General features: G+C 43.0%; 1 protein-coding gene across 2 annotated transcripts; it reads right to left on the reverse strand.

Annotated features, from left to right (window-relative positions):
- Positions 1-291: 291 nt before the first annotated feature.
- Positions 292-1,967, reverse strand: LOC129475085 (embryonic testis differentiation protein homolog B). 2 transcript variants are annotated; one of them, XM_055266962.2, is made up of 2 exons: positions 1,765-1,967; positions 292-642 (listed from the first exon to the last, which is right to left on the reverse strand). In XM_055266962.2, exons 1-2 carry the CDS (start codon positions 1,887-1,889, stop codon positions 414-416), a joined length of 354 nt encoding a protein of 117 aa, XP_055122937.1. In that variant the 5' UTR covers positions 1,890-1,967; the 3' UTR covers positions 292-413. The 2 variants fall into 2 exon arrangements, with proteins under 2 accessions (XP_055122937.1, XP_055122938.1); XM_055266963.2 differs by lacking the exon at positions 1,765-1,967 and adding an exon at positions 1,044-1,299.
- Positions 1,968-12,484: the final 10,517 nt, after the last annotated feature.

Here is a 12,484-nt window from a genome sequence, read left to right on the forward strand (position 1 = left end):
AAGCATTGGGTTTTAGAGGGGAACACCAGGGCAGTCTCTTCCAAATGGCTAGGGAGAAGAGTCTTTGGTCCTTGAATGCCAAGTAGTACATCACTTTGACTTTGCAGTGTTTTTCAGATTGATGGTGGGAGAGATCTGGTGTGCAGCATGATCTCACCCTCTCCCCTGGGTCTGAGCACCCCTGCACAGCGTGTTAGGATGAACAGAACCCCCTTCCAGTGTAACCCAAGAACACCCTGTCAGCAAACACACATCCAACCTAAAGGAGTGAAATGACAGACTCTGTTTTAATGACTCAAACATGGGAGGAGTTTATTGTTCTAATTATATTTAATTTCTCAAAGATCTGGGCAGGCTTCAGCACGTAAGCCACATGACTTTTTGTCCAAGGCCATGTCCACCCTGGAGTTGCTTTATGACAGCATCCACACCCATCTTGACAGGTCGATGTCACTTCTGTGCCTGCCCAGTTGTCTGTTGATTAAAAAGATCAGCACATTTTTGGTGGGCTTCTTGCGTTTGAAGGATTTGTCTGACTTCTTGATGTTCAGTGTGGGCTCCCTGGGACTGCCTTTAGGGAGTTCTTTATCCATGACGTGTTGACTCCACCCAACCTCAGTAAAACGGCACAACCGAGGAAGTCTGAAAAAGATGATTTATTCTAGGTAATCAAGTGTACCCGGCAACCTCTTCCTTGCTGGCACAAAACCCACACACACACACACACACACACACACACCCCCCACACACACTGCTACCAGCAGTAGTCATAGGAGATTTCTTTGGGTCATCATCTGATTTGAAGCACTAACCATATTGTTTCTTCAATCTGTCTTACACATGGGGCTGTGCAGCAGCCTGATGGGAACCGGGACATTAAGGACACACTATTGCATCACTCTAATCATTACCTCACACACACAGGCTTATTAGATTGTACTCAAAACACTACCTCATAGCTCAAGTGTCATTGTAATTCTTATATCCACACTAATTTTAACTCAATTCTATGTTGCTCTTTCTCAGAGCTGCCTTCTTCTCACCTCTGAGTTTCCCCTGTACCTGGGATATGGGCTTCCTTCTGAACTCCATTATTCATGTTATGCAGAGTAATTCTCTTTGGTAAATCTATCCGTAACAAAGTTCAGTACTTTACATTTGCATTTCTTCATTCTACAACTTGCAGGCTGCTATAATTTGTTTCCTCATTCCAAATCTCTTTCTGTGACTTTAGCGTCAAATGGGATTTGCCTCCTTTGAAAATCACTGGTGAAGCAGGTATGAATCTTACTCCAAACCCCTGTGTAAGAAATAAACTAGACATTCCCAAGTACTACCTAGTTTCTGTTTCTAAGGTCCATCCTGCTGATTTTCCATCCTGAGAACGTGATCACAGTGGCTTAAAGATTGTACTCACCTCTGATGCCTGGCCCTGCCTCATCCCCAAAAACCCAGTTCTGCATTTCATTTGAATCTAGCACAGTGCCAAGGCTAGGGGTGGATGCCCACTGTGCTGTCTATTTTGACCTCCCAAGAGAGACTAAAAGACTTGCCCAAGTGACAGAGAGGTGAGATTGGAACTGAGAAAGCCTGTATCTGAAGCTTCTGCTTTTACCCACTGCTCTATAGTGTCTCTGTATCAATTTGAACAAACGACTCTCTGATAACCGCCCCCCATTACCAAACAGGATTGGGGTTTATCAGGTAGGTTAGTTAATGGCACAAAAGGATGCTCTATGATCTTGGTATATCAGGATATTTTACCTGTGAGACCACTCAGGTTTCTTCTGAAGAAAGATCTGGACCAGAGGGTGAACAGTAACAGCTTGGCACTCCCTCTCTTTCCTTGAGTTCCGGGGCCTGATTGGTTCAGCACCAAGTGAAGTCATAGTTACTATAGTGACTCACAATTGTCCTCAGAACCTAGTGCCAACAGTCTGCAAGATTCAAACACTGGCCACCATCCCTGGCTTCCTTCTGGTTCAAGTCTGAATAAGGTGAGTGGAAGTTGCTGGGAGAGGAGGTGGGTATATCCTGTGGCTGGGTGCCATCTACACGTCTCCTTCCTAGACAGAACCCTCAACTACCCTGGCCTCAGAGCTTGTTCCTGGCTCGTATAAAATCCATTAAAATTTCTCCTTTGTGCAAATAAACAGCACCCATTGCATCTTGCCTTGTCCCCTGGGTAGTGATCAGCAACTTTCTCTGCCATGTTCCAATCCAGGAATTAGTTCCAGGTCGAGCTTCCCACTTGCTTCTCAATCTTGCATCCATCTTTGGTCGTGACTCTGCAAGTACTCCTTCTATAATACACAATTCATGTAAATGGAGTGTTTAGTTGCAGAAATTGAACACTGCAATTAAACATTGCTGTGTCTCCCACACTTATCTAAACCCTCCCGAAGCTCAGTGCAGTGGAGCCCCTCCCAAAGCTCAATGCAGTGCAGCTTCACACCTTTATTCTGTGGACCTGGGATGCAGGTGGGCTTTTAATGCTTTGGAAAATCTTATGCTAAAACTGGACCAGTTCCTTGAGACATACTCATATGTCTCAAGCCATATTCCCTTCCATGTCTCTGATCTAGAATAACTACGTTGTTACCATTAAAGTGTGACCCATGTGGGTATTGTCTAGATGCTGGACATGGATTTTCCAGGCTGTTCAGAGGGATAACGGTGGGGACAGTGCTTTGTGTTTTTTGTAGTGTGGTTCTCATGAGGAACTAAAATGACTATTATGAGATGTGGCTTGCCTCCACCCTGGCTGCCCACTCAGTCTTATGTAAGAACTGAGGAAATTGACGTTACTGTAAAGTGACCCGGGTCACACACTCCCTTTCCTGAGTGGCAGGGAAGGAAGGCTCACTCCTCCAGGTTTTCTCCTAGCCCCCATAGAACCATGTAAAGACCCTGAGGCCGTGTTCAGTGTTCTAAACAATTTGGAGAGGGAAGAGAACATATTGGTGTATTTTATTAACAAAGAAAGTGGAAAACTGTCTTTCTTTTAAGGAATTGACATCCTAGAAATCCGGGTCAATCACCTAGGAAATAGACCAGGAGAGGCTGATTGAGAGAAGTTAAATGCATAAAAACTTTGCATACGAGGTCAGGCACAGTGGCTCTCACCTATAATCCCAGCACTTTGGAAGGCTGAGGTGAGTGGATCGCTTGAGCCCAGGAGTTCAAGACCTCCAGTTGGCCTTGGGTCATATCCAGCATGCTCCAACTGTAAGACAAAAAGCCCCTAAGGCAGAGAGTCATGGTGATTGCCATAAGCAGCCCTGCAGATGCAAAGATGAGATGTAGCTCTGCAGGGCCAGAGTCTAAATACATAAGTCAGTGTCAGAATCTTTTTGGCACTATCTGTTCCTTAAATAGGTCAATACTCACCGTTTGTGAAAATTTTCATTGAACTGGAGCTACATTTCCTTTCTATAGATAGCATGTTTAACATTTTTTTTTTAAAGTGACCCAGGTCACATACTCCCTTTCTTGAGTGGCAGGGAAGGAAGGCTCAGTCCTCCAGGTTTTCTCCTGGCCACATAGAACCACGTAAAGACCCTGAGGCCATATTCATTGTCCTAAACAATTTGGAGAGGGAAGATAACTTATTGGTGTATTTTATTAACAAAGAAAGTGGAAAACTATCTTTCTCTAAAGGAACTGACATCCTAGAAATCCAAGGCAGTCACCTAGGAAATAGATCAGGAGAGGCTGATTGATAGAAGTTAAATGCATAAAAACTTTGCATACTAGGTGAGGCACAGTGGCTCTCGCCTATAATCCCAGCACTTTGGAAGGCTGAGGGGGGTGGAGCGCTTGAGCCCAGGAGTTGAAGAGCAGCCTGGGCAACATAAGGACACCCCATCTCTACAATAAAAATAAATGAATACATAAATAAATTAAAAATTTGCACAGTCTTCCAATAAATAGGGACTATCATAGATTTAAGCTATCCTATTTACGTTGGTTGCAAATGTTATGAAACACCTAGAAAAATAATGAAGATAAATATAAGGAAAACACACATGCCACTTTTTATGAGCCTTCAGTTTGAATAGTCACATAATATTTTAAAATACTACATTTTTCTTAAGAGGAAGATCAATTTTTGCAATGTCATCAATTTGCCTCTAAATAAATCAGTATATCCAGTACAATCCTAATCATAATTTATAGCAGAATTTTGAGTGTGTGTGTAACTGGAAGATCAGATGAAATTATATTCCAAAAAAATGTGAAGGATTATGCAAGACGGGTAGCTTCTCATTCTGGACTCAAAACTTACTCTGTAGTATTGGTGAATGAGACAAGAATTGATAGACATGTCCATGGACCAACGAAGAGATTTTAGAAATATACTCATGCATATGTGGAGCTCAAAGAAATTTAAAAATCACAAGTTGCCACAAAGCTGACTTTTATGATCATGTGTGTGTGTGTGTGTGTGTGTGTGTGTGCACACGCACGCATGTGTGTTAGGGAGGAGAAGTGCAGAGAGGCTTCCGGGGCTACTTGATGCTTCTCCTTCAGGTAATTCTAGATTCCATCAACTTTCACAGGTCTCTCTTCTGTGCTGTCTTCCTGAAGCCATCTGTGGAGTCAAGCAGTCATGGCTCAGGGACACTCTGGAGTAGGTCCCAGCACATCCGCACGGAGCATCAGGAGGAAGGTGGATGAATACTTAAGACCCAGCCTGGCCTCTAAATCCATGCTGAGCGTTTTACTCAGTAGACAGCTTGGAAATCATAGAAACGATGTGGATCTGAAAGAGTGGCTGTGGACACTGACGCAAGCCATACCAGGGAGGACCTGGCCTTTGCCAACACGCCACACAATCAACCCACCTCTGCCCCCTGGGGAGGATGGAAAATCCAAGAAAATGGAGTGGATCAATAAATCCTTCCCCTGATGCAACCATTACAAATGGAAGCTGTGTTCTCACTGCTTTTGGCTGGACATGGTCTTTGATCACCTGGTTTCTTGACTTCTGACCCGTCTCTGTGTTACCTGAGGCCACAACAGATGAACTTTACCTACTCCCCCCCGAGAAGGTGTTTACTAACTTTGTAGAGTCTGGGGATGTTGGAGACACGAGGGGCCCTGTTTAGAGAAGCTGGAAGGGCAGCTGAGTGGACACATGGAGAGGCCCTGCAACCCTAAATTTCTAGGGGAGGGGCCTTTAAGGAGCCCACTTAGAGGTCTTGATTTGTCTCCCTTGAAGTTTGGGGGAGAGCATGGGTAGACATTGAAATCAAATAAATTTAAAATGAGAGTGGCTTGCAGAGTGGGGTAGGAATTCTCGCAAGAGATATACTTCTTAAATTGAGAAAAAAAGAAAGGGAGCTAAAGAGGTAACCAGAAATGCCCAGGAAATAAAGAATGGTCTTTCAAGTGCTGGTGCAAAATAACTTTGAGCCTACAATTCTACTTCTAGCCAGACATTCAAGTTGGAGGATAAATTAGCATACAAGGTGTTCAAGTGTGGGTTCCCTGGAAATAGACCCTGAGGCACACTTATGAGTTGAAAACACTCACTTGGGAGGGAGTCCCAGATAGCATAGGTAAGGGTGTGGGGAGGTGAGACATACAAGGAATGTAGCCAATTTAAGTGGGAGGAATAAGCTAGCAGGTTTCCACTGTGGGCGATTGGAGCTAATTCCCAGGGGGACCCTACGGGAGACTTTGTAGAACACTCACCTCACATTCATCCCAAGTGCAGAATGAGATGGCTTGGGGGTATTTAGGTGCCAAATACCCAACCATTCTTGTTAAAGTACTTCCCCCATGGGAGATATAAATCCCTGTCACCTCCAGTTGGCCTTGGGTCATATCCAGCATGCTCTAAGGGTGAGACAAAAAGCCCCCAAGGCAGAGCGTCATGGCGATTGCCATAAGCAGCCCTATAGATGGAAAGGTGAGACCTAGCTCTGCAGGGCCAGTGTCTAAATACATAAGTCAGTGTCAGAATCTTTTTGGCACTGTCTGTTCCTTAAATAGTTCAATACTCACCGTTTGTGAAACTTTTCTTTGTACTGGAGCTACATTTCCTGTCTATAGATAGCATGTTTTAAGTGTTTTGCCAATTATCAATTTTAATTGGAAACTGATTGCAGGACCTCTGTCCCAGAGAATTGGTAGATACGTGTTTAGCCATCGAAGGAGCATTGTAGACACCAAAATCTTCCCCTTGGGGAAAAGAAAGCAGGATTTTTGTAGTGTGTCCTGCCTGCAGATGTGCCATGCTGGGTGTTAGGCACAGGTCTCTCCCTGGATTTCATGGAGATCTTGGGCTGCATTTGTCAGAAAGTGTATTCTTGCCATTCAGCCTAGTGGAATCCAAGCTGCAGCGTCTCACCTCTTGCTAAGGGGTTCCTTAGCACATGGAATTCCAAGAACCTCCTCCTCTCCAGGTCTCCCATAGCAGCTGGAACTTTATTCATGTCCCTATCATTACTTTCTCTATGGAATGGGATGAGTTGCTGGTTAGGTTACTCCCTCCCACCTATGCCCATCCAGGCCCATGCTCAACACACTGTCCCCATAGTGGGTGCCCCTATCCCCAGGGATTCTTGGAAATGCTGTTCTGGGTGATGACTCCATTTCAGCACTGATATAGCCAGTGGCAGCAACAGATGGCCTTCTCAAGCTTGTGTTGGGAGTCTAGTGATGAATCCTTTTTGTCGCAGTTCAGATGGGACTCGCAATGCCCAGCTCCACTGGTGTTGCTTTTCACCTTTCTTCTGTCTCCAGTCTTACAAGTCACTGATGATTGAAGAAATGCCAAGAAGCTGCAACAACTTCCAGCTGCTCTCTCTGAGCACAGTGTTAGGTGACTGGGGTCTCCTGTTCAGTTGAAGGGCTCCAGCTGAATGTCTTCTGGATTCGCTTTAAAGGAATTGAATTAGACCAGGCATAGTCCCCATTAACAGCAATGCAGGCTATGGCAGCTTGGAAAGAGGCTATACTTAAGTGGGGTCCTATTCTCAGAGAGAAAACCAAGAGGGAGATTCAGAGCATGACCAGCGCAGCGTCAGTCAAAGCAAATTTGAGAAAGGAAAGGATCTTTGGAGTCTCACTGCCCATCCTTTATGTCAAATACCCCTTTTCACCACATTACACTATTCAATTATATTTCTGAAACTGTTTCATGGAATACTAGATCTATGAGATGTTGATAACTGTCCTGTAAACAATGTACTCTCTTGGCCAGTATGTTTGGGCAACTATTCTGTGCTATATCCCCCAATGGGTGCTATACGAAGTCCATCAGTGTTGCAGACTCCAAGAAGCCCTCGTGCACTCCTTTATCACTCCTCCTACTCTTCCCCTTACTCTGTCTATTCATCTTCCTCCCCTCCTTCCTCAGCCTCTCTTCCTCTCCCTCCTCTTTTTTCTCTTCTTCTTCCTCAGGAGGCTATCTAGATACAGAGAGAGCTTAAATAAGATGACTGCACAAGAAGGATGGACCTGCCTCTTGGCTCTCTCATCTCCCTTGACCTTTGGATGTTGGCCATTGTCTGCCCTACACCTTTGGTGGATATAATTGATTCTGCCTGGCCCTAGGCATACACCGGCATCTGAAGCTGGTGTCTGCCGTTGCTGTTGTGGCTTGCAATTAGGAGAGTTGCACTGCATGCTTTGGGTCTTCCTCTTTTCTGTCCCTGGCCTCATCTTGTTGACCTGTTCTCTCAACTCTTCTGTGGAGTCTCTTTCTGGACCTGCAGCTATAACTCATCTATGCTGCAAACGACTCATGGGGGACCCCAGGGCACTGTGTCAGAACCTTGCTTTCCTAAGTGCCAGGATGTCATTTCTGAGCTCCTTATGAAAAACATAAGAGAGGGGAAGGAAGATGAATGCAGGCTCCTTCTTTCTGGTAGTTGTAATTGCAGAGACTTATAGAGTATGTAATCTATGCTGGACACAGTCTTGTGCCCATTATGTGTGACAACTAAATCCTCAAAGCTCTGCAAGGCAGGGATTATTATCATAGCTTTCTTTGTAGATGAGGAACCGAACGTCTAAGGAAGTTGAACAACTTGCCTAAAGGCCCCAGTCCTGGGAGAATTGGGATTTGGGTCCAAGCAGCCTGGCTCTGTCTTTGGTGCCCATAAGCACAGTGTTTGACTCAGCAGCCTGAGGCCAGTTACCTGCTGAGTGGAGACACCCATCCTTCTGCTTCCTTCTTCCTCCCTTCATTCAAGAAACACTCTCCAGGGAGAGGTAAAGACCCTAGAGAGAGGGGGTGGTTGACAGATCAGGACAAGGCTTGACATGTATCTGTGGCCATTTAGAGACATGGTGGAGGGATTGGCTTCACACAGAAGGAGGTGATAGGGATCCCTCACTGGGGCTCCATGACTGCACTTCTGGGAGTCTCTGAATTGTACCAGATAGGTTGTGGTTCAGGAGGTTTTAGGAAGGAACAGGTCCACGTTGGCCTCAGATTTTCCAAGGCATAGAAAGCCCAACTGTATCCCATGTCCCCAAAATAAAAATGTGAGGCTCTACTGCTCTGAGTTAAAGAATGCAGTTAGACAAGTGTGTGGGAAGCAGCAGGGACCCCACAGCATCTACCGAGTAAGAGCGTGATAGGACCCAGGACATTATGGACACATTGTTAGACAAATCCGTTCGTCACCTGACACACATAGACTTGTTAGATTGTAATAGCAGTGCTAGATTTTTTCTCAATTGTTCACTTAATCTACATACTCAAGAATTTTAGACTAATAGACTATTTTTGTTTTAAAGAAAAATTGAGTGGAAAGTACTGACAGTTCACATATGCCCACCACCACCACTGTCTCCTCTATGATTCACATCTTGCACTAGTGTGGGACATTTGTTACCACCGAAGAGCCAGTATTGATACATTATTATTAACTAAAGCTGGTAATTTATATGGGGCTCACTCATTGTGTTGCATAGTCTATGGGCTTTGACAAATGTAATCAATCACACTTGGTCATGGCGTATATTTCTTTGTATACATTATTGGATTTAATTTGATAATGTATTATTGGGAATATTTACATTGGTGTTCGTGAGAGATATTGGCCTATAGTTTTCCTTCCTTATAACATCTTTGTCTGATTTTGGTAGTAGGGTAATACTGGCCTCAAGGAATGAATTAGGAAGAATTCTCTTTGATTCAAACTTTTGAAGAGATTGTAGACAATTCGTATAGTTTAAAACTTAAATGTTTGGTAGAATTTCCCAGTAAACCCAGCCGGGTTTCCTGATTTCCGTTTTGGAAGGTATTAATTAGTGATTCAATTTCCTTAATAGACATAGGCCTATTCAAAGTATGTACTTCTTCTTCTGTGTGTTTTGATAGATTGTGCCTTTTCAGAATTGTTTTATTTCATCTAGGTTATGGAATCTGTGGGCGTTAAGTTGTTTATTATTCATTTAATGTACATGGGATCATTGGTGGTGGCCCCTGTTTCACTTCTGATATCAGTATTTGTGTTCTCTCTCTCTCTCTTTTTTTTTTTTACTTAGCCTAGCTAGAGGTTCAAAATTGTTTTGATCTTGTCAAACAGCCACCTTTTAAAAATTCTTTGCAGCTTTTAGTTTAGGTTCAGGGGGTACATGCACAAGTTTGTTGTATGCAAAATTGCATGTCATGGGGGCTTTGTATACAAATTAGTTCATCACACAGAAAAGAAACATAGTACGCATCAGGTAGTTTTTCTATCCTCGTCCTCCTCTCACCCCCCACCGTCACATAGGCCCAGGTGTCTATTTGTCTATTGTTTGTTTCCATGTATACTCAAGGTTTGGCTCACACTTGTAAGAAAGAACACGTAGTACTGGGTTTCCTGTTCCTGCATTTATTCATTTAGGATAATGGCCTCCAGCCCCACCCTGTTGCTGCAAAGGACACAATCTCATTCTTTTTGATGACTGTATAGTATTCCATGGTATAGATACACCAGATATTCTTTATTCAGTCTACCGTTGATGGCCACTTACGTCGATTTCATGTATTTGCTATTGTGAATAGTGCCGCAGTGAACATACGTGTGCATCTGTCTGTATGGTACAATGATTTATATGATTAGTTAGGTATATACCCAGTAATGGGATTGGTGGGTCGAATGGTAGTTCTGTGTAAGTTCTTTGAGAAATCTCCAAACTGCTTTCCACGGTGGCTGAACTAATTTACATTCCCACCAGCAGTGTATGAGCATTCCCTCTTCTCCACAGTCATGCCAGCTTCTGTTATTTTCTGACTTTTTGATGATAGCCATTCTGACTGACTGGTGTGACATGGTCTCACACTGAGGTTTTAATTTGCATTTGTCTGATGATTAGTGATGTTGAGCATTTTTTCATATGCTTCTTGGGGCACGCGTATATCTTCTTTTGAGAAGTGTCTGTTTGTGTCCTTTGCTCATTTTTAATGGGGCTGTTTGTTTTATGCTTGTTAATTTCTTTAAGGTGCTTACGGAATTTGGATATTAGACCTTTTCAAGATGCAGAATTTGCAAATTTTACTCCCATTATAGAGGTTGTCAGTTTACTTTGTTGATAGCTTCTTTTGCTGTGCAGAAGCTCTTTGGTTCAATTAGGTCCCATTTCTCAATTTTTGTTTTTGTCACAGTTGTCTTTGGTGTTTTCATCATGAAATCTTTGCCAGGGCCTACGTCTAGAATGGCATTTCTTTTTATTATTATTATTATTATTATTATTATACTTTAAGTTTTAGGGAACATGTGCACAATGTGCAGGTTTCTTACATATGTATCCATGTGTAGAATGGCATTTCTTAGGTTATCTTCTAGGTTTTTTTTTTTATAATTATCTGTTTACATTTAAGTCTTTAATCCATCTTGAGTTGGTTTTTGTATATGGTGAAAGGGAGTGGTCCAGTTTCACTCTTCAGCATATGGGTAGCCAGCATAGGGAGGTATCAATTAACTGCTACATGTTTTACCTCAAGAACTGGGAGATCATCCCTCCTGATCTGGAAACCTCTACGCCACTGCCACCAATCTCCTCACCTCCGTGCACAAGATTATAAAGGTCAGAGCTCTGTGCTGGTACATGTGAGGATGCATGTGGCAGCTCCACAAGTTTCCTTGATCACACTTGTGCTGTTGGCTACTAACAGCAATCCATGAGTGGGAATTCTACAACAAATTTTTATCAGAAGACCATAACTATTCTACAGAATCTGAGAAACAGAAGCAACTAATAAGCTTGATAAAAACAAGAATGCAGGTAGCTCAGGAGAACTGAACAATGGATCTTCTAAATCACATTTTCTGTAAAGAAATGGTATCATCAGACTGAGCAGGAAAATACTCAGTCATATAGTCTAGTCCAGAGCTCCAAAACTGGCAGGACAAAACCATGATCGACTCCGCTAGGTTGAGGTGAAAAGTATGAAACCAAGTAACTACAGTCAGGGGACTCAGTCAATAGCAAACACAAGGGTGTGTATGCAGTGGGCAGTTCTCAGAGAAATGACACCAGCTGGATGGACCAATCAGCGTGAGACCCCTGCTTTTAGCCTGAAGGATACAAATATAATACATGGACATTTTGACACGTCCAGTAAGTAAAACTCTAAAATTAGTTCTTTAAGTAGAAATGCACATATAACACAATGGAGACAACTGAAAGACAAAGACACACCCGAACTCACAGCATCCCTTAAGGTAAACCCTGCCAAAACCATGAAGAGCTAATATCATGGGACCATGCTTTGACTCAGAGTCCTCCAGGTGAATTTCCCCACTGCTGTAGGACTGCTGTAATATGTTGAGACTCAGAAAACTATGGGCTAATGTTTCCATGTTACACTGCCATGGCAAAATATTACATACGATTTTAAGAATCAAGGAAAAGCTATTACAGGCATAGCTCTGACCTATTGCATTTTTGGGTCTTCACCACTGCAATAAAGTGAGCCACACAAATATTTTGATTTACCAGTGCATATAAAAGTTTCATTTACCGTATAAAGAAATATATTTAGTGAGCGATAGCATTATGTCTACAAAACAATATGCATACTTTAATTAAAAAATACTTGATTGCTAAAAAAGACTAACGATGGTCAGAGCCCCCAGCAAGTCATCATCTTCTTGCTGGTGGAGGGTCTGGTCTTGATGTTGACGGCTGCTGGCTGACCAGCATGGTGGTTGCCGGAGGGTGGAGTGGCTTTGGAAATTCCTTAAGAGAAGACAGCGATGAAGTTAGTCACATTCATTGACTCTTCCTTTCATGAAAGATTTCTCTGTGGCATGCAATGCTGTTTGATAGCATTTTACCCAGAGTAAAACTTGCTTTAATATTGTACCCAATCCTCTCAACAATCCCCCCCCCAACAAACACACCCCTGCTTTGTCCACTGCATTAATGTAATATTTTAAATCCTATGTTGTCATTTTAACAACATTCACATCTTCTGCACTGGGAGTCGATTCCATCTGAAGAGAACACTTTCTTTACTCATCCATAAGAA

The sequence above is a fragment of the Symphalangus syndactylus genome, chromosome X (genome assembly GCF_028878055.3).
Source record: "Symphalangus syndactylus isolate Jambi chromosome X, NHGRI_mSymSyn1-v2.1_pri, whole genome shotgun sequence".
NCBI classification, from domain to species: domain Eukaryota; kingdom Metazoa; phylum Chordata; class Mammalia; order Primates; family Hylobatidae; genus Symphalangus; species Symphalangus syndactylus.